Here is a 22286-nt window from a genome sequence, read left to right on the forward strand (position 1 = left end):
GAAAGAGCCACTTTCAGAGAGACTCGGATACAGTGAATGTTTGTGTGCACCACTGCGATCCCCTCATTGTCACATGACCTCCTCTTCCTCCTGTTGCATCTTGTCCCTATCTAGGATGTAAGGCCCAGATCCTCAAAAGGTAGTTTGTCAATCAATGGAAATTAGGAACCCAAATACCTTTGAGGATCTAGGCCCAAGCTCTTTTGGGGCAGTGATACCTGCACAGCTCCCAATACAACAGCGCCTTGGTCCTGACTGGGATCTCTGAGGGTGTCTCTACACTGCAAAAAAAACCCCACCCACAGCAACAAGTCTCAGAGCCCTGGTCTACACGCCCGAGCTCACGGGGCTTGTGCTGCGGAGCTATCACCAGCGGGTCCCACTCATGCTGCTGCTCGGGGTCTGAAACCTGCCGAGGATGGTGAAGCTCCAGCCCAACTGGGAACGTCTACAGGGCTACTATTAGTGCCGAAGCCCGAGCCCAAGTCTGTAGCCCTGGGCTCTGAGACTCGCTGCAGCGGGCGGGGATTGTGCAGTGTAGACGTACCCTCAGATCGACTAATGAACAAGGCCAGATTCTGCCACTCTTACATGAGCTAGGACCTTACTCGGTAAGAAATCCCATTGAAAGGAAGTGGGGCTCAAGCATTTAACATGAGCAAGAATCTGTAGAGCCCTGCACGGATACAAATGTATAACCACAGATATAAATCGGTATCCACGGAGCGGCGAAAGGAGCAGCACGCCCGCGCCAGCAGCGCTGGGGGAGTGCGGTACAGCCACGCTGGAGGAGCTGCTGATGTGGGGCACTGGCTCTCGGGAGCGGTGGTCCCACCTGCTGCTCCCTTCGCCGCCGCAGTTCCCGGTAGAGCCCTGCACCTCCGATGATACCGATTCATATCTGCCAATATCCACATCCGCAGATGTAAATTTGTATCCGCGCAGGGCTCTAAGAAACTGACCCTGAACAGCAAAATTAAGGCCCAATCCTGCAAAGATGCTGAGCCCCCTCCACCACAGCAATATCTCTAGCGAAGCAATTAAAACACTTTGTGAAACAAAAACACGTAACAAATTCTCCCCCGCATGTGGTAAATACACTTGGTCAAGGGAAACTATGTAGATGTGCTGACACCATGGAGTCAGCGTTCTGGAGTCAGGGGATCAAACAAGGAGAAAGTGGTCCAGTTTCTAAAAGCTTCAGAGCCAATTCTGCCCATCAGCAGCTCTCCGTTGACTTTGTCTCCTTAATTCAAGCATTGGTATTTCAGGGAGAGGACATGGCTGGATGTTCCCTCCAGTCCATTTCCTGGCTAGTGCAGGACTAGTCTCTATAATACATTTATCGGGGCTTTGTCTGGTCCCAAGCAATGGGGAATTCACCATCACCTTCCTCTGCAGTAGGGGACACGGGTCACTTGCAGGTTTGAACTAGTGTAAATGGTGGATTCTCTGTAACTGGAAGTCTTTAAATCATGATTTGAGGCCGTCAGTCACTCAGCCAGAGGTTAGGGGTCTGTTACAGGAGTGGGTGGTGAGGTTCCGTGCCCTGCAATGTGCAGGAGGTCGGACCAGATGATCATGATGGTCCCTTCTGACAATGCTTAATTTACGCCGGGGTTTGCCCGGGTTGAGCCCTGGCACCTTTGGGCTTGCTGCATCAGTTATGAACGTAAAAAAAACTGCTTGAGTTCCGGCACCTTCTTCCTTACAAATTAAGCGCTGCCTTCTGGCCTTAAAGCCTCTGAGTGTTTGTTCCAAAGGGACCAGCCCCCGCCTCCCATCATGAGGTTTGCATCACACTGTGATGTCAGGCTGACACAGAACGTCACGGCAGGGTGATGCAGAGTCGTGATATTACGCGGCAAAGCCTAGATTGGCCCCTCCACTCCACAAATGGCATTTCAGGAGTTCTCAAGTCAGGAGGCAGGATCACCCCCACTGAAAATGGGACGAGGCTATGACTATTGGGACAAGTGGTGACTAGAAACGTGCAATATCAGAGCAAACTCACCTGGCTCCAGGTTCTGTTCTAAGCCCAAGGCGTGAGCCAGTTTCCCAGGGCTCAGAGTGGGCCCACACACGGGGGGCACAGCACATCGGAACCTTTTCAGGCTTGCTTGGTGGATCCCCTGAAGCCGGCTCATGCTCTGAGGCACACTTCCTGCAACACCCCTCTCAGAGAGCCCAGAGAGCTGGGGTTTGCTTCAGACTCAGCAGCGGAGGACTTAATGATCTCAGGCAAGTCACTGCCTCACTCTGTGCCTCAGTTTCCCCCTCAGCAGAATAAGGACCAGGCTGCCCCTTCCTTATGGGAGTTTGGGAACTGCTTTGAGATCCTCTGGCCACAGGCACTAGAGAAGGTCAAGGAACATTGATACATAGATTTCAAGGCTAGAAGGGACCATTATGATCTAGCCTGACCTCCGTGTGACAGGACTGCTCTGTAATAACGTATTAACGCTGCACGTGGCTCTGGTTATTGGGCTTAGTGCAGCGGTTCTCAGACTGTGGGTCAGGACCCCATTTTAATGGGGTCGCCAGGGCCAGCCCTAGACCTGCTGGGACCCAGGGCTGAAGCTGAAGCCCGAGCTCTACCCCTAGAAGGGGGGTCATGGGGCAAGAAAGCGGGAGACCCCCTGGCTTAGAGGGTGGACACGTTGGTTTAGTTTGAACAGGGGCTGTCGGGAAAAACAAGCAAGGAGAGAAAAGAAAGGCTCAAGGATGAGCCACTTCTCAGCAAACTCTTGAGGGTTGTTAGGAGACAACACGAGGACAGGAAAGGGCCTGGGAACCCGCAGACCAAAAGACCGGCGGGGGTAGGTTAAAAAGAGAGCCCCTCTCTCAAGAGAAGGTGGGAGCTGAGGCTGGGGGGCCAGACAGACACAGCACCCTACTGGGGGTGCCCGAAGAAACGACGCCTGCCCAGGCTCCCAAGGGGGATGGGGAGTCTGTAGGTAAGCTGCCATGTGTGTAGAGCGATTGGTGCTTTAAAATCCTCTCTCTCTCTAAGGCTTTATTCCCGCTGCAGAATAGATATTGCTTTTGATGTCCGAAGGCTGCCTGCTCACTGCAGTCACTGCTGCTCACTGCCTCCCGCAGGAAGGAGCCACAGGTGCCCGATTCCAGCCGCACCTGCTGCGTAAGCATGGCGGACACCCGGGGGCTGGAGCCCACTCTAATTAGGGGAGAGTTTCCGAATTACACCCCAGGAAAGGGAGAGGCCCAAGGCTTGACACCTGCGGGGTTGCTCCCAGAGAGGGACAGAAATGCCGCTCGCCCTGTAACCGGGACACTCCTGTAGTGCACAGGCCAGAGACTTTCACTTCGATTCCTGCATCAAGCCCATATCTTGTGGTTGAGCCAGAGCTCCCAGTGTCATTTGAGCAGAGGGCTGGAGGCGGGCAGGGAAAGAGGGGGGGCAAGTTTTCCACTGAGAAACGCGGCCGGCTCAAGGCCGGCAGAACAATGTCGCTATTCCAGCGGTTTCAAAACATCCTCCCCAGGGCCCCGAATTAACCTCCCCAGCCAGATTCCAGCCCATGGGGATGACAAAGTGCTGAGTTATGGGGCCCTGCAGCCAGACGCTGCACAACATTCAGCTGGGCCTTGCCGTCCACGTCAAGGCATTTCCTGCCTCAGAGCAGAGTCTTCCCCGCCCCCTTCCTTTGAGCTGGATTAAAGCAGCAGTTCTCAAACTGTGGGCCGGGACCCCCAAAGTGGGTCACGACCTGATTTTAATGGGGTCGCCAGGGCTGGCTTAGACTTGCTGGGGCCTGGGGCTGCAGCTCTGGCCTCCCTACCTGGCACCATGGGGCTCAGGCTTCAGTTTTGCCCCCCGTCCCAACCCAGGGCAGTGGGGCTCAGGCGGGCTTGGGCTTCAGTCCCGTCCTGGGGTCATGATGTAATTTTTGTTGTCAGAAGGGGGTCGCGGTGCAATGATGTTTGAGACCCCCTGGATGAAAACGTGGCTCTGCTCCACAAAGAGCCTCGCAGGGACGCAGATTTATGTCATTCGCTGATTACGGATCAAAGGGGCTGAGTTTACAATCAACTCTGCATACTCTGGGATCTGTGAGTGGAGCAGAATCCTTCATAATGTGAACATCATCACCAGAAATCACCCCACCTCTCTCCAAATCACCCCACCTCTCTCCAAAAAACCCCGCAACACCCTCTTGCATTTGTGAGGTCCTTGGAATAGCTTGATTTAAATTGATTTAGTGGGTTTGGTCCTGCTTTGAGCAGGGGGTTGGACTACATACCTCCTGAGGTCTCTTCCAACCCTGATATTCTATGATTCCATGTTTTAGAAATTGATTCATATTGTTTATATTTAATCATTCTGAATGTGTATTGCATATATGTTTGTTAATGATAAATTAATCTTTCCAAGCCTATATGTAATTTATATCAGTAAATGCCAGTCGACATCCATTTCACCGTACACACACACGGATGAAAAAGTATCCCCATCGATACTAATCCAAGTGCACAGAGCAGCAAAGTAAGAAGAATGCTGCTGGAGAACTTAGAGTTTGATTTAAGGATCTTTACTTTATATATTTGGACATGTGATGTTGACAATTTGTGTTTTAACAGCTACAAAGCTTCAACTTTTTGAATATCGGCATCTACGCTCATTAAATATTGTCTGACCCCCACAACTGTGAAAATTTAAATAGACAAAAAACTAAAAAAAAATGCTGAAAAATAAACACTGATATTATCCATCAAATTATTTAAAAAAATAAGAATGCAATTCTGCCAAGCCTAACTAGATAATGAGGGAAGTGGGAGCTGCCCCTTTAAGAAGAGGTCAGGGCAGGGTGAGAGAGATATTGCAGGGGCTGGAGCCTACAGAGTGTATGCTGCTGTTTCATGAGAGGGCTGGCTGGTAGATGGGCGCTGGGGGGTCTCTGTCTGCAAGAAGCTCTTAAAGCAGAAGGTTTGAATGCCCATCAGAGGCAAAGTTTTCTCTGAAAAGCTGAGTCGTGTGCCTGACCTGCTTTCCTTCACCAGATTCGTGCCCTCTCTCGCCTCGAACACAGAGGCAGGTCAGCGTCAGTTTTATAACCACAGCCTTTCACTCATCAGCAGAAATATTTCTCCTCCCTCCCCGGCTTCTAAGTGTTCCTGAAAGCAGTTTATTTTTTCTAAAAAAAACAAAACAAACAAAAACAACATTCCCCTGTCGGGTGACCAGACAGCAGATGTGAAAAATCGGGATGGGGGTTGGAGGTAATAGGAGCCTATATAAGAAAAAGACCCAAAAATCGGGACTGTCCTTATAAAATCGGGACATCTGGTCACCCTGTTTCCCTGCAGCTTCTGCAACCCAAACTGCAGCATCCCTGCTACAGTGAGGGAACCGCCAGGTGAAACTGACATACTCAATAATGTGAAACTGACCAGATAGATGTTAGTTTTCACCTATAAAGCCTTAAATCATCAGGGTCCTACCTGCCTTTTTCCCTCAAAAAGATACTGCCGGTGAAGCCACCTGAGCTGTATTGGTATGAGAGAGGGGGCTCTGGCAAGGTGTCTTCCCTCACAGCCTCTTGGACACACTCCAGTACATTCTGAAGTTGCTAACATTCAGCCCTTCTTTGCTCTTTGAGCCCTACAAAGTTGAGAGCAGAGCAAGTGATTGGGGGACAGGGGGACTCTGCTGGCAATTTTGACCACAATCCTGCAGAGACTTCTCATATACTGAACTTTAGACACATGCTCAAGTGCCTTTATTAAATCGAGGCCTTTGTTACTGTGGTTTATTAAATGTTTCTGTGTCCATATTGCTGTGGGGACCATGCTAATTGCTGGCGTCCGTCCAGTACACATCCCATAAAATAAACAGTTTGTCAGAGGCGTCTCGAGTTTGGAATGGATGCTATCCTGTTTACACATTCACTTGTGTAGAGAAATAGTCTACTATTCTCCAAACGGAGCAAAATGCAAAAAGCCAGTGTAGCATAAATGATGACACACAGAATAGGACAGTTAAGGTACCTTTGGTTTTAGGATAGAAGGTGTTTACTTGTAACACAAACAAGGAAATCTGTGTCCCCACTCACCTCAGTGTATGAATTTTAAGCCCACACTTTCCTTTTACATTTTTCCGTGCTTGCCCAGCAGTTTGAAGAGCTTGGGATTCTTTCTGGTTTAATCATTTTTTCTATTCTTAGATATTCCATTTATAGGAGCATGAGAATGGCCAGGCTGGCTCAGACCCAAGGTCCATCTAGCCCAGTGTCCTGTCTCTGACAGTGGCCAGCCCCAGCTGCTTCAGAGGAAAGTGGAAGAAACCCTGTATATGGCAGACGTTGAACAACCTGCCTATTAGTTCTCATCCTAGCCCCGTCATGGTCAGAGATCAGTGGTTTCATCTCCCTTCCAAGCTCTGTAAGTGTAAAGAGAGCAATGTAGACATGCTTTTCCTTAAACAATCCTCTACTACCCTTAATCCCATTACAATGAGCCTTCCAGACACCTAGATGCTGCATCCTAAAAAAGACAGCGTTAACCTAAAGCTCACCAACCCAGGAGAATGGCTACATTCTGCCCACAAAACTTCAACCAGGGCACAGTAACAATCTCTGCACAGATGATCTGCTGGGCTTGAACCAGGCCCTGCAGCTCCACCACACTGATCTTTAGTACTTGAGCTAATGAAGTGATTATCAGCCAGTAGCCGCAGTAGGTTATTAACCTACTTTGCCAGCGTATTATGTGTGCAGAGCACAACATAGCCCCGAGAAAGCAGGCATATCTGCTCACTGGCTGCATTCTGAAGCAGTGTCTGGTTGGGGGGGTTTTTAACCCCCAAAGAGACTAAGGAGCATGTTTTCACATCATTGCATGGATGGGGGAGGGTGAGTCAGATGGGTTCACTCTTATGTCCGGGGGCACAGTGGATGCTATTTTCCAGAGACAGGTGCACACACAGCCATGAAGCTAGAATCAGTGACTCAGGGCTGATCTACACTAGAAGATGGGTCCATGGGTCGGCACAGCCTTACGTATGTCCATGCTCAGTTTTGAGCCTTACTGACAAAATCCTCCAAATTCTACTAATTCCCTGAGCAACATATGTCCTCTCCCCCATACAGTTCTACTAGGTTATACCCATGTGGACACAGACAAAGCCTGTTCCGGTATAAGCCACCCTCTAGCAACACCGAGAGAACAGCCTATGTGGATATGTCCAATAGAGGACGCCCCATCACACTCCGCACGTGTGCTATACACCCTAATTGCCAGAAGATACAAACAGGAAAACTGGAGTCTGGGCTGCTGCTTCAGTCCTGTAATGACTGGCCATGGAGCAGCCTCTCCAGGGCAAGCCATCCCTGGCCCTAGCAGCCGCTTCAGTGAAGCCGTGCTGGGAATCTGATCAGCCTGTAGCCTCTAGCCCCATCTCACTGCCTCCCCATCTGTGCAAGGGGAGTGGTGCAGAGTGAACCCCCCGCGTGCCGAACGCAAGGCGGATCCTCCACACTAGGAGGCAGAGCGACGGTTCCGTATCAGAAGTGATTAAAATAAAAAAGGGTCCCCCGAGATTGAAGCCCGGACGCACACGGGCGCACAGTGCAAATGCTGTTTGCCAGGCTTCAGTGGGAAGGAAGCTTCCGGGAATGTTTATATTACAACCAACTCCCTTCCCAGCTCCAGCGCAGCAGGAGCCTGGCCAAACACAGGAAGGGAAACAAACCCAGAGGACTTAATCTTTACACCTCACGACACTTCCAGGGTTACCCAGGGGATAAAAGGTTACACAGCGGGAGGTGGGCTGAGAACCCTTATCCTCCTGCTCTGCAGCCACCAGCCTCTGCCACTTAAGCTACAGGAGAGCACCTGAGCATTACCTAGCTTATCCTGGGCCGGGCATTGGCCACACACACAGCCAGCCAGCCCACAACACTTCTCTGGAATGTACTGGAGAGGCACAAAGGGTTATTTGCATTCTTGGTACTCAAGAAAACCCGCCATCTCCGCCCACGCTTTCGTCTCAATGGCATCAGAAACGCAGCACATTCCTCTCAGCAGCGCCGCTGAAGTCCACCCCCACGCCGCGTGTAGGTGGCATAAGTCACACATGCCACATGCCATTTTTTAACACTAACCAGGACAGGCCAGCAGCTCGCACGAGGAGGCAAAGCGAATCCCCAGTCACTCCAGCAAGACCTCTGCTTAGAAATCCTGGTACCTACTTACAGACAGACAGGATGAAACTCAAACCCCTCCCAGGCCCTTGGCTTTAAGAGCGGGAAAGGACAGAAAACCCAGCCTGCGGCTCCCCTGGCTCCCCTTCCCCAGGGCCCCTCTGCACTGCTCACCCAGCTCCCCGAGCAAACGACGCTTTTGGAGTTAAAGCAGAAAAGACCAAAAGAGCCAGATTTTGCCCTTGGAGTTAGTCACACGTGCCCAGCCCCTACTCAAGTCAGAGGAGCTCTGTGAGTGTCTGTAATAATCGTACCTTATCTAGCGTTTTCATCAGCAGATCTCAAAGCACTTTATCATTATTCCCATTTGACAGATGAGGGAAACTGAGGCAGAGAGGTGAAGTGACTTCCCCAAGGTCCCAGGAGAGCAGAGCCAAGAACAGAACTCTGCTCCCTTGAGTCTCACTCTTGTGCTCTATCCACTAGTCCACGCTACTCCCCCTCCACAGAGTCAAAGCCCCGATCTTCAACACAGCAGCACAGACCTCTACTGCTTCAGCTAAAGGAGGGACTTCACTAGCTGGCAGCAGTAGTAGGCTGTTATCTTCTCTGTGGCCCAACCACCAGAGGGGGGCATAGCACATATTTAAGCAGCATATTACACAGACATTCATCTGAAGGCAGGAGCTGACCTAAAGTTATTAGCTACATCAGCAAAAGAACAGACCACTACAGAGAGAAAGAATGAAATTGGCTGTACAGAATGGCCCAACTGTACTCTACGCCAGTGGCTCTCAACCTTTCCAGACGACTGTACCTCTTTCCCGAGTCTGATTTGTCTTGCGCACCCCCAAGTTTCACCTCACTTAAAAACGACTTGCTTACCAAATCAGACGTAAAAATACCGAAGTGTCCCAGCCACACTAGTACTGAACAATTGCTGACTCTCTCATTTTTACCATCTAGTTATAAAATAAATCAACTGGAATATCAATATTGTACTTACAGTTCAGCGTATCGTACACAGAGCGGTATAAACAAATCATTGACTGTCTGAAATTTTAGTTTGTACTGACTGCTCTGGTGCTTTTGATGTAGCCTGTTGTAAAACCAGGCAAATCTCTAGAGGAGATGATGCACCCCCTGGAAGAGCTCTGCCTGCCACCAGGGGCACACATGTACCCCTGGCTAAGAGCCCTCGTGAATATTGACTCACAACCCAGAGGCTTCATGGAAGAATCTTAAGAAGGGATTTGAGTACAGAGCAGGGGCTTGGAGGAGCAGGAGGTCAATCTATGGTTGTGGTTCTCCCCTGCCCGCATCTTGGGTCATGGTTTACGGCTATGCCATGGAGATGTGTAACTCAGCCTTCCTGATCCGGGATGGGGATTTTATACACCCAGCCCAGGAGTAAAGAGCAACCCCTGGTGCAGGGCAGAGTCAGAAGATTCTGAAGATGGAAACTTGGTTTCTCCTGCACCCAAAATAACGCCCGCCCCCCCCCATGTTTTGGGTTATGAGCTGCCCAACAGCCTCCCTTATAAACAAATCAGTAGCTTAAATGGACAAGAAACAACAGAGGAGATTTGGGGGCACATCTTACCTGTTTCTCCCAACAGTCTCATGGTCTTTGACGACAACAGTGAGCTCGGCATTCTGGTCTAAGGGAATTCCTTTCAGATCCCAGTCAAACCCCTAGAGCGAGACGAGAAACAATAAAAGATCATCGCCGTGTTATAGCATTAGCAGAGACAGCTACTGACCTACAGCTAGAGCAGCCGAAAAATGCAATTTCCATCCCACGGGAAATTCTGACATTTCCAAATTTATTTTCACTCCAAATCAGGACAAAAAAAATCAAAATTCTAAAAAGTTTCTATTAAAAAAAGTTGTTTCGCTTCAATAATGTTGAAACAAAATGTAATATTAAACACACTATATAATTATTAAAATTAATAGTTTAATATAAGAGACTAAACTAAGTGAAACAAAATGGGAAAGTCAAAATGAAATGTTTTTACTGTATCAAAACTTTTTGACCTTCGACTGTCTCCGGTCAAAATGTTTATCAGCATTGAGACATTCCCACTAAATGTGCTGATTTTGATTTGACTGCATATCCACAGAAAACTGTTACACCAAAAACATTCTCAGCCAATTCTTCCCACATTCCTCCTGCAGAAATGAAGGATGTTCAGATTGCAGCATTTGCCATGATTTTAATCATCAGTCTTGCAACACAAAGTCTGTCAGGAACCCAACTTTTCATTCCATGGGAAATTCCAAAATAAATTAAAAACAAAAATCAGACCAGAAAAGATGAAATTTTGAAAATTCGCAAAAAATAAAAAATAAAATCTAATAAAAAAATTGATTTGGGACCATTTCGTTTCAACAGTATCAAACCATTTCATCTCAACGTCTATATTCTACTAATGTAATATGAGATTAAATATAACATACTGAATTATATTAAAATGAATGTTTTCATATAATATAGAAGTCTGAACAAAATTAAAATGACATTGTCAAATCACATTTTGACTTTTTCCTGTTGAAAAATCGTGTAGGAATCAACACATTCCCATAAAATGTTTCAATTTCAACAAAAATGCATTTTTCAATAGAAAACGGTTCTATCAAGAATCTTTTGACCGGCTGTAGTCATGAATTCAGACTTGATCTTGGCAGGTGGAAATCACTGGAATGGCCTAAGACCTCTTCATAATTTTAAGTTCAGATGTACACTAATGAGATCCTAACTAATTTTTTTTTAAAAGCAGCTTTGCAGATTTCTTCCTTCCCACCCAGGAGTCTGATTAAGCAGCGCTCGCGCTGTCCTGGTACCTTTGTTTAAAAGCACTGGTTAGGAAGGACAGGGGATGAGGCATTATATTGTGACTTAGGACACCTGGGTTCTGTTCTCGGCTCAGCAACAGACTTTCTATGTGACCTTGGGAAAGTCACTTGAGCTACCTGTGCCTCAGTTTCCCATCTGCAACTCTTGCAGAAGTGTTGGGAATGTAATGAAGGTGCTCAGATACTAGAGTGAGGAGGACCAGGTAAAGTACCTACAGTGATGAAATAGCACTTTAAAAAGCACTCATTTCCACGGGACATTGCAAGAGAGACCACCACTTCCGCACAGCAAGTCACAGCTTCATAGCTGGTTCATCATGAAATTGACGGAAAAGCCAGGAAGTTCCGGCAGATCTCGAGAAAATTCCCCTGGCTAACTGAGTTCTGGATTTCAGGTTTAGTCTAAACAAGAGAAGAATGGGGAGGGACATGATAACAGTCTTCAAATATGTCAAAGGTTGTTATCAAGATGACAGTGATCTATTGTTCTCCATGCCCACTGTAGGTAGGACAAGAAGTCATGGGCTTAATCTGCAGCAAAGGGAGATGTAGGCTAGATATTAGAAAAAAAACTTTCTAACTCGAAGGGGAGTTAAGATACCTAGGGAGATTGTGGAATCGTGAGCACTGGAGGTTTATAAAAACAGGTTGGACAAACACCAGTCAGGGATGATCTAGGTTTACATGGTCCTGCCTCGGCACAGGGGGCTGGACTAGATGACCTTGAAGGTCTTTTCCAGCCATATATGTATATCTAGAGAGATATAGAGATATAAAATGAAATCCTGCATAGCATTCCGATGGGTTTCATTTTTCAACAGGGCAACATTGAACGCATTCCAGCACCACACTGGCCCACGGCCACACCCACTTTGCCATGGCTTATAATGATCCCATGGCCATTGTAGATTAGCTTTTGCTACAGATCTCTCAGAGACACGTACAAACATTGCCCTTCTCTCCAGAGCCCGTAAACACATATGTATGTGACTAACCTGAAGCACGTGTCTCATTCTATCAGGGGGTAGCCGTGTTAGTCTGTATCCACAAAAACAACGAGGAGACCGGTGGCACCTTAAAGACTAACGGATTTATGTGGGCATAAGCTTTTTGTGGGTAAAAAACCCACTTCTCCATGCCACCGAACTCCTTGTTGTGAATCATCCTGTTGACCTCAATGGGTTGGTGTGCTGTCTGCTGAGGACCATGGCAAAATACAATTCCCACAGGTGGAGAGCTCATGCCCCACAAACCCCTTCAGCACCAGGGTTTTTGAAAAGGGAGGGAGACCCACAGTATTGGGGACTTGTCCAAGGGTACCCAGCTACTTAGCCGTAGAGGCAGGGCAAAACCCAGGAGTCCTGATCTCCAGTCCCCAAAGCCAGCCCCTGGACATCACTCCCTCCAGGTATATCCATTTGCATTGTGCCTTTATTACACATACATGTCACTAATCTAGGAAAAAACTGCCCATCCATAATGTCTGCCCATGCGCAGAGTACAACACATCTGCCCAGTACAGCGTGTGACCAGCAATGGCTATGTGCTTGGTTCCACCAGGAATCAAGGTGCTAGGGTCAACCAGCTTTGTCCTCACAACTGTCGCTACAGGGAGAGGTTGGTGGAGGGCAGTGCTTTAAGTCTCCAAAGGCCACACGTGGCTGATACGTCACACTTTGATCACTCCAGATTGCCCTTAAAGGACCCGCAGCAGTGCGGCTTTCAATTCAAGCTAACTCCCGCTAGGAGCACAGATCATTTGTGCAGTCGGCGTGCACTTGCCTTGCTGTGGTTGGCTACTAGAGGACAGACTACTGCTGCTGCCAGCTAACAGACGTACTCCTTTAGCTCTAGCAGAAGAGGTCTGTGCTTTGATGCTGAAGGTCCTGAGTTCAGATGCTGCTGATGCAGTGTAGGCATTACACCAGCTCAAGGGACATACATGCACCAGCATTAAGACCACACCCACCCCTTGTAGTCTCCGCCCCAGATCTCCCGTCCAGGACTCTGCAGATGAAGCTTCCTGTGGGCTTTAGTGAAGTCAGAATCCAGATGAGAAACATGCACCCACCAAGTTTTCTGAAGGGCGCTGTCCAATCCCCAGTAGCGACCGAACTCTCATCCTCCTGCTCTGAAAGCACCCACCTGCCCACCTGAGCTAAAGGAGAATCTCTGTTTCCAGCACAGGGGTCGAAAACACACAGCTGAGCAGCTCTGATTCCACTCAGCGGCGGCGGCAGCCAGTTCACTTTACAGCATGATATTTCTGAGCTGGCTGCTGACTACACAACACGCCCCAGGCAAAGAGGTAGGAGCCTGGAGGCTCTTTTGCATCCTATTCAAATAATGCGTTGGTGAAACTCAGGCCTGTGTGAGGAAACAGGCCCGGGCACGGGGATGAATCAGGGCAAGATCCCAGGGATCTGGACCCAGCAGCGAACCACAAAGGGCTAAGTTAGCCCCTCGCGTAACTGCACTCACGGCAGCGTAGCTACACCAGGGATGAACTTGGGTGCTAGAAAACAGAGATCCAGAGCTCTGCTCTTTTCCCGCACGGGGCAGAATCCGGACCAAGCTCTGTGACTCAAGAAATGGAATGAACTCTGGTTCCCGCAAACGTGGCTCTGGCAAGAAAGGGGAGCAGGTCCAGCAGGGGGCGCCACTTGCCTCGTTCCACACGGGGTTCACGTTGTTCTTGATCACTTTGGTTCGCTTCTTCACGCCTAGAAAGGGAGTTAAGCAAAAGGGTTAGAAAAGTCCTCAGACACTTTCCCTCCCCCGAGCAAAAATTCCTGCTGCTTTAAAAAACAACAAAACATATTGCTCCGAGTCTGATTATCTCATGAAGATCTTTAGGAAAAGGAAGCTGCATCCCCAGCCCCAGCGAGCTTCCCGTCTAACATCCCGGCTCCCGCAAGGAGGGCTGCGGGGTTAGGCCCTGTGTTAAGGCAAGACGCAGGGCAGGGGGGCAGTGGACGAGGCGTGCAAAGCCAGGAGGGTTCCTGGAGAGATGGGCAGAATGGTCTCAGCTGGAGGAGGGTGTGAAGCCGAGGGAGGAGGAAGGAGACCCCAGGAGCAATACCGGGAGGAGAAGGGATCTAAAGCTACACCGTGGCCCCGGGAGGTAGGCCAGGGGTCCCATAGGTAAGGACGTCTCCAAGACCGGGGAGGAACGTGGCAGCCGTTCAGCAGCACATGGCAACACAGAACAGGAAGAATCAGCGACAGAATGGCCCGGACCCTGAATGGTATTTAAGGAGCATAAATACTTTTGAGTATCTGAGCCAGTGTGATCAGCTCAGGACCCGCACCAACCCCCCTCTTGTTTTGTCCCACCGACTGCATTGGAAATGGTAGATTGGGCCCATTACTATTTCTGATTCATAAGTCAGTAGTGCTGGAGCTCCAGTCACGACCCAGGCACCACACAAACAAGGTCTCCGTCCCACAGAGCGTCCAACCCAAGTACGGCAGAGTCCATTCAATAGCAATCCCGAGATTAACAACGATATTTTGCCGGGAGCTGATCCCATCCCACTGATGTGAATGTTAATGAGATCTGGATACTGGCAACAAGCATGCTGCTTACTAGCTACCTTTTGGGGAAGAAAGACCCCGGCGGCAGGCAGGGGAAGGAAACGCTGGGGCTGCACCATACCTCTCCCTGTGCTCTCCAGACTGCGTCCTGCCCTGGCACCAGGGGCCCAGGCTCAGTATGTCCCAGTGCCACAGCAAACTTGCATGTGGTCCAGGACTTGCCACTCTGACAGTCTGCACCATTACGTGCACCTCTTTTACAAGACTATGATAAGTTTTGTACAAGGTATCCCTTGTGAGGTGTCATTTGAAAACTCATAATTTGCTGATCATTATTATCCTAGTAAAATATGTATGGCGACATTGTTAATGTGAAGTTATGAGATTCTACTGTATAACATTGTTGAAGGCATGTCCCACGTTTAGAAAAGCAGGCACAAACCAGTCTCTCGGCAATTAATGACCCAGCCGCGTATCAACGAGATCATCAGGCCCATCACATAGTGGAAGGGCCATTCACTGGCAGGAAGAGGGGAGTGAACAAAAATTTACATTTTAAAAGAGACACAGACTTTATGACATGGGGGCCATAGCAGGAGATGGCTCTTGTGCAAGAGAGTGGACTATAAAGGTAAGAAGCCATGGCCCCCAAATTGCCTTTCTCTCTGCTCACAGCAGCTACAACGCCTGAAGGAACACTGGACTGGGGGAGGGGTCCTGATTTTAAAAGATTTCAGCCCGTCAGTCTGGAAAAGCAGGTGTTAGACAAACCTCAGGGCTTTGAGCATTGGCCTGCTAAACCCAGCGTTGTGAGTTCAATCCTTAAGGGGGCCACTTAGGGATCTGGGGCAAAATCAGTACTTGGTCCTGCTAGTGAAGGCAGGGGGCTGGACTCAAGGTCCCTTCCAGTTCTGGGAGATAGGATGTCTCCATTAATTTACAAATTTATTTATAATTTAGTTTCCCCATCTGTAAAATGAGGATAATGATTCTGCCCTCCTTTGTAAAGTGCTTTGAGATCTATGGATGAACAGCAGCAGATACAAGTATTATGATTAATAAATAATGAGCTGTAATCAATACTATATTAAGTCAGTGATACTCAGACCTCAGTGGTCAGGAGCCAAAGTAGTGATCAGCATTACCCAAATGAGCCACAGTAGTGTGAATTCACTGTTTCATTTACTATAGTACTATAGATTCATATTTAAACTGTGTGCCAGGAAATATTTTGTGTGTGTGTTTTATATATATAATTTTCACAGCAAAATGACTAATCAAGTATTTATCAACTATAATTGGTTAATAACACAATAAAAGCATCCTGATAGGTTAATAATTAAATCACACAATGTTTTAATATCATGTGCTGCAAAGAGCTGCAAGTGACCCATTAAAGACCCAACTGCAGCTCGCAAGCTGCCGTCAGAGTATCACTGTACTAAGTAAGAGATGGGTGGGAAATAGCATGTTTGACATTTGGAAATTAGGTTCTGTTGCCTGCTAGAACAGAAAGTCAAAACATAATGATTTGACAACCCACAAAAATCCCAACAAGGGTTAAACTGAGAGCGTCAAACCCCAAAATGATATTTTCAAACCCAAACAATGCGACATTTCAAAACAAAAAAATGTCATTTCCAACTGACCTCTCAAAATGAAAAACTGTAGTTTCAATTCTCCTGATCAGCAAACTGAAAAATTTCAGCAAGATTCACGTTTCTCCCCTGGAAAAATGTCACTCCAATAGAACCAGTTTTCTTTAAATGCAGTAACGGGGAAAGAGTCATTTCTATTTTGCTAATCTTGGTTTTGTGTTTTCTTGTAACAGGGTTTTCTTTAATTCTAGACATGTAACGGAGTGGTGGCTTAATCAGTTCGCTGGCTGGCTAGCAGGGATTTCAGCAGCGGAAGAGTCTGCATGGAGCCAACTGAAGATCCCTACAAGCAAGTGGAGGGAAGATGTTTTAGATTTGGTGATCAGAGACTCAAACTGAGACTAAACCTAAGCTTTTGGGGACTTTCAGTTCCTTCTCACTGTGTTTCCGTGGGGACTGAACTGTTCCGATTTTCATTTGTTTCCTTTATTTGTGTTTCTGTAGAACTGTGAAGATAATGTCTGTGGATTATAAAATAGCCATGTCCTGCTGTAAAAATTAGATTATTTGTTGCTTTATCGTAAGATTTTATAAAGTTGTTTAATTAAATTCATTTTTTTAGTTCCTTTGGGGACTTGAATGTGGGGAGGCTGATCCTGTGCAATCCTTGCTGAAAACAGACCGAACTCTGGGTCTCCAGCTACTTTCTAGGGAATTGGGGGGGTTCTTTAAGGCTCTGGAGACGGGAAATGAAGTGAACTCTGGCCCCCTCCCAAGGTTACACAAACATTGCAGCACTAAGCCCTGGGATAAGAACCAGAAAGTGAAACTAACGGATTGACACGCTCTTCCCTCCCTTGCACGCGTAAGGCAGCGTAGATACTCCTACACCACTCAGGGTCCATCAATACTGGGATCACAGTGATTTCCACTAGCTCAGAGACGTCCCCTCAAGCTGCGTGCACCCCCTGTGATTGCTGCAGAGGCGATGAGCACACCCATACAGAGCCCTGCCCCGGGGCAGCGGTAGGGTTCTTGGTAGGCCAAGGGGCAAGATTAGGGTTACTGCTATGTGGAAGGCTAGGGTGTGGGTTGGGGTCACTTGATTTCCCCAGGGGGAAGAGCTGGCTGCTTTCCAGTCCTATCATGCCGCAGGAGAGGAGCAGCCTAGAAACAGGAGCGTGATTCTTAATCAAAGCGCAGCCCTTGGAGCGACCGCCCAAGGTCACCCGAGGAGTCCGCGGCAGAGCTGGGAATCCAGCCCTCCCCCTGGGAAAAAGCTGCTCATTGCAGCTACCGAGCAAACCGCGCTCCTCTTCTGAGAGCCCAGCTCAGCCGCTGAGCCTCTGCCATCGTACACGCCGAGCCAAGAGCCTCCGTCTCGCTGGCACACAACCTCACCAGCCAGGGCTTCCTCTCAGGAAACCGACTGTCAAAAACATGTGTTACCCTCCCCGGCCAGGCAGGACAGAAACACAAGGGCCGCTGGGTAATGTCGCTGGGATGCTGACTGCAGACTGGTGGCTAATCAATCACTGGCATCGAGCAGCTGGAACAGGAATGTCCAGGGGAAAGCTAGCCCCTGGGGTATTTAAGCAATCAGCCCCGCTCCCTGCACACCCAGCTGCTACCTCTCAACTTCCCCTCCAGCAGCAGCCATCATCCCACCTGTCACCTTAGGACTGGGGGGGGGGCGCTTTGGAGCCTCCCTGTCTGGCCAGGGGAGGGCGCTGTCGAGAGACAGTGAGCCCCTTCCCCTCTCCAGAGCCGGCCCCGGCTTTGGAAGGTAAAGAGGTCGGTGCTGCTGGAATTGCAGGTCTGTGCCTAAGAGTCTGGAGATTTTCTTCAGGAATCCCTCCCTGCCCACCCCACGGCTCAGCTCACAAGCCCTGGGCTTTTCAGCCTTCCCAGGGAAAGCGGAGGGCCAGATTCTGCCCTCTGCAGCCAGCTGGCTCTCAGGCTGGGCTCGGCCGTCACTCCTGCCTCTGGGGCCCTGCCAGAACCCTTTGCCCTGGGCAAGTTCACTGCTCCCCACAGGAGTTGGGTTCATTTCCTGGGTCCTCTCTCGGTCCAATTACCTCCCGTCCCTGGCGCTGCTACCCCGAGCCAGCTGCAAGGTTCTGACGGGGAACAGGCATCCAGAGCAGTATCTGCCTGCCCTAAATTGGGAGGGAAGGGTGGCCTCTGCCTGAGGCTGGGTTCCCCTGACTGCTGGGCCTCTCCTCTGGGGCACGTTTCCCTCTGCTCCATGGCCAGCTTCACCTTTTGAAGCTCCCCAGACACAGCACACGCGGCAGGAGCACCGAACTGGCACTGCCTGCGCACAGGGATGCTCGTTAGTCTGGCTGGCAGTGGGGGGAGCACGTCCCATCACACCCTCATGCACATGGCAGCTGCTGGCTGAAGCCACCCACATGCTACGAAGCCACAGGCAGTGTGTTTATGGTTTATCCCTTTCTGAGCCTGTTCAATTTTCAGGGTGTTGGGGGCTTTCACTGGGAGATCTGATGATGGAATCAGGTCTGTTCTTTAGTGAAATCCTGTCTATTAGCAAAAGAATGTACAAAGCCCTGTTTCTCTGAATACAGAAGGAACTTAAAAAGCGGAGACAGTTTCTTGATTCACAGTTACACGCCTCTGTCAGCCAGCACTTTGCCCAAAAGCTCTCACTTTTAGCTTTTTTTCCCCTGGGTGTCATGCTTCCCTGGGGCTTCTTTGCTCCTTCCTTCTTTCTGTTTCTCTGCTGATTCTCTCACACACAGAGACACACAGCTCCACCAGTCAGTGCCCCAGCCCCTGCACTTGCTATATCAGTCTCCAGTCTCTGCTTCTACTCAAGTGTTGCCATGTGCCTAAACTTGGGGTGGAGGCTGCTACAGTTTGAGCTAGCTGGGGTTCCCCAAAGGAGCTTGACTGGTTCTTACATTTATCCTGAATGAAGGGTTGCAGTAAGGCCCACCAACTTCACTCCGGCTTTGTCCAGCCTCCCCTCACTAGCATAGCCACACACACCCCAGAATCATCAGCGGGACTCGAACACGAAACCTTCAGCACAAGCCTCTGGCACTTGAGCTGAAGCAGCAATTCCCCTCGGTGTGGGTAAGCAGCAGGCTCCTCTCTCTGCACAGCAGCTACAAGAGACAGACATGAGCACCCATGCTCCATCAGCCCCCTTGGTATTTAATTCAAAGGTTTATGGGCAGCTCCCTCCTGTTTTCCTTTGGCCTCTGCCCCTCTTATATCTGCGGCCCAGGCCCTGTTAAAAAAAAGTTGATAATAGTGTTTCACCTCCTCCAACAACACCATCACCTCAAAGCACTTCACTGGTTTATCCTCAGTGCACCTCTGAGAGGAAAGGAAGAGTTATTGCCCCATTTTACAGATGGGGAAACTGAGGCACAGTGAGAGGACAGGACTTGCCAAACCAAAATGAGTAAGTCTATAGGTGAACCTAGCAAAGATACCCGCTGCCCCCTACCCCAGTCCTATGCCTTAACCTCAACACCATCCTTCCACACCAAGGTGCATTACCTTGCTAAAGGCAGCTATACTCGAATCTATGATTCTATACTGAGCCAGTGTCTCATCTCAAGCACACTGGCATAAGTCTGCAGTATCCCCCACCCCTGACTTCAGTGAGACAAGCTGGGGGGTATGGAGCTACAGAACCGAATGAAGAAGCCTTTTTCTGTGATCTGTGGAACTCTCTCTTCTCCTGCTTCAGCATATTCCAAAGCAAGTCATTAGGTGCTCTCCCCGGCTTGGAGATTTTTAGATTGGCTCTGTCTTTGATGGTTGCTTCATTTAATCTGAAAGTAACATCCCAGGGACTGAAGATACAGGTCCATACCTCTTGTGGCCAGCACTCTGCCCAACAGCTCTGTACGCTGCGGGGGAGGCAGAGGGATAGGTCTGAGCGGAGTTGCGCAGGCTTTTGTTGACAAGAACAAGAAGCTTGAACTGGTTGCGGAAGATCAGTGATGTTGAGGGTCATCATGCCCAATACCAAACCAAGCAGCAGCTCAGACATCACATACGCATCTGTATGTGACCGTCAGTTACGGCCTGCTCTTCGGTATGATTTACTATTTGTATGTAGGCTCAGTGATCCCAGCCAGAGGATCCCACCGCTGTTTAAAAAAATCACATAGGGACTGAAATGCAGCCACCTCTAGGGTGGGACACCACAGCTGTTTACCAGCACACAGGGACACTGCGCAACAGTTTAGGACGGGAAATGAAGAGGAGTATTTTGTTCTGCTGAGGAGGAACATGTGTAAAAATAATATGGAAGGAACCAGATTTCGGTTCATTTCTGGTCAGGACAGTTGCAAAACTTGCCATGAGGGTTCTTCAATGACCACAGATGGTCAGGATCCCAGGGAGACTTCAGCCTGAATCCGCAGCACAAACACATTTTCCTTTAAAGCAACTGGGATGCAGCACAGACGCTGCTTTACCAGAGACGGCGCAGATGCAGCTACTTCACTCCCACCTCCAACATCCAATCAATCTTCTTTGAGGGGTACGTGGCTAGTTAATGCCAAGACCCCACCACCTTGCTGGATCAGGAATAGCTCAGCCCAGGGCAGGACATCAGGGGCACCTATGACATAACAGATCAAGCCTGGTGCTGGTAAGTCAGGACCCCTGAGTCCTACCCTTACCCCTGCCACTGACGTGCTGCTTTGCTTTGAGCAAGTCATTTAACTGCTCCAGACCTCCGTTTCCCCTTCTGCAAAATGTTTTCCCACATTTGTAAAGTACTTTGAGATCTACAGATTCATGGGTTTTAGTCTGGGCCAAAGACACTCGTCCGGGGATTCCTGCAAAAAAAGTTCACTAAATCTTAATTGAACTAAATCTTAATTGAACTACAGCTTCTGTTTTGGAGACATCCAGTCTTGGATCTAAAGACTTGAAGTGATGGAGGAGAGGGGCAGAGAAGGGCTACTAGGAGGATCAGGGGAATGGAAAGACCCTGCCTTAGGAGCAGAGTCTAAGAGCTTGGCTTGTTTAGCCTGGCAAAACGCACAGGGGCGGCCAGGTATATGGGCCTGGGGTGCCCGTGCTCCAGGAATATTCAGGGCTCCACCAGTGTTCGGGGCCAGGTCTCTCCTCTGGCCCCACTTGCCACCCCCGCGCACCTCCCGGCCCTGCTTGCCCCTGGGCAATTTAAAAGGGCCCGGAGGCCCCCGGCCATTGCCAGTACAGCAGAGCTAAGGTAGGTTTCCTGCCTGGCCTCGCTCTGCACCGCTCCTGGAAGCGGCTGGCACATCCCTGCGGCCCCTGACCCAAACTGCCTCCCAGAGCCCAACCCCTGCACCCCCTCCCGCACCCCAACCCCCTGCCCTGCCCAGAGCCTGCACCTCACACCCAAACTCCCTCCCAGAGCCCGACCCCTCACCCCCTCCTGCACCAGCCCAGAGCCCGCACTCAAACTCCCTCCCAGAGCCCAACCCCTGCCCCAGACCAGAGCCTGCACCTCACAGCCAAACTCCCTCCCAGAGCCCGACCCCTCACCTCTCCTGCACCCCAATCCCCCAGCCCAGCCTACAGCCCGCACCTTTCCTGCACCCAAACACCCTCCCAGAGCCTTACGCAGGTGGGGGGCAGGATTTGGACCCATTCTGGGCACCATCAAAAATTAGACCAACGTGCTGCCCCTGACAATGCGGGCGGAGAAGGACTGGGATTGCTCTCTGCAAATACTTCAGGGAGGGAGAAGAGCTGCTGAAGCTAGAGGACCACGTTGGAACAAGAACAAGTGGCCAGGAGTAAACTTTGGCTGGAAATTAGAAGGTTTCTAACCTTCAGAGGAGGGAGGTTCCGGGACAGCTTCCCACGGGGGCAAACCACCGAACTAGTCTGAAGCTGGAGCCTGAGAAGTTGATGAATGGGATGATATGACGGGGTTGCCTCGGAGAGCAGAGAACTGGATGCTATGACCCAGGAGGGCCTTCCAGTCCCGTGCAGAACCCACCACAGCGCTAGGTACGTTCCGTGGTTGATTACTCCCAGCCTTGTTTCCAGTTTGAATTTGAAAAGCACGATTATCACCCAGACTCCATCTGGTGCATGCCGCTTTTAGCCCTAGTACCGGCGTTTCTGGGTGCTAGTCAGTTCGTGC

General features: G+C 49.6%; 1 protein-coding gene across 7 annotated transcripts in view; it reads right to left on the reverse strand.

Moving 5' to 3' along the window:
* DYSF (dysferlin) overlaps nucleotides 1-22286 on the reverse strand; it is a 288276-nt gene that overhangs the window by 248098 nt on the left and 17892 nt on the right. For all 7 annotated transcript variants that reach the window (XM_045018205.1, XM_045018204.1, XM_045018206.1 and 4 more), the window contains exons 2-3: nucleotides 13689-13744; nucleotides 9766-9857 (exon numbers count right to left, since the gene is read on the reverse strand). In XM_045018205.1, the coding sequence (XP_044874140.1) occupies nucleotides 9766-9857; nucleotides 13689-13744 (148 nt within the window). The remainder of the gene's footprint in view (nucleotides 1-9765; nucleotides 9858-13688; nucleotides 13745-22286) is intronic.

This window comes from Mauremys mutica, chromosome 5, assembly GCF_020497125.1.
Source record: "Mauremys mutica isolate MM-2020 ecotype Southern chromosome 5, ASM2049712v1, whole genome shotgun sequence".
Classification (NCBI taxonomy): Eukaryota; Metazoa; Chordata; order Testudines; family Geoemydidae; genus Mauremys; species Mauremys mutica.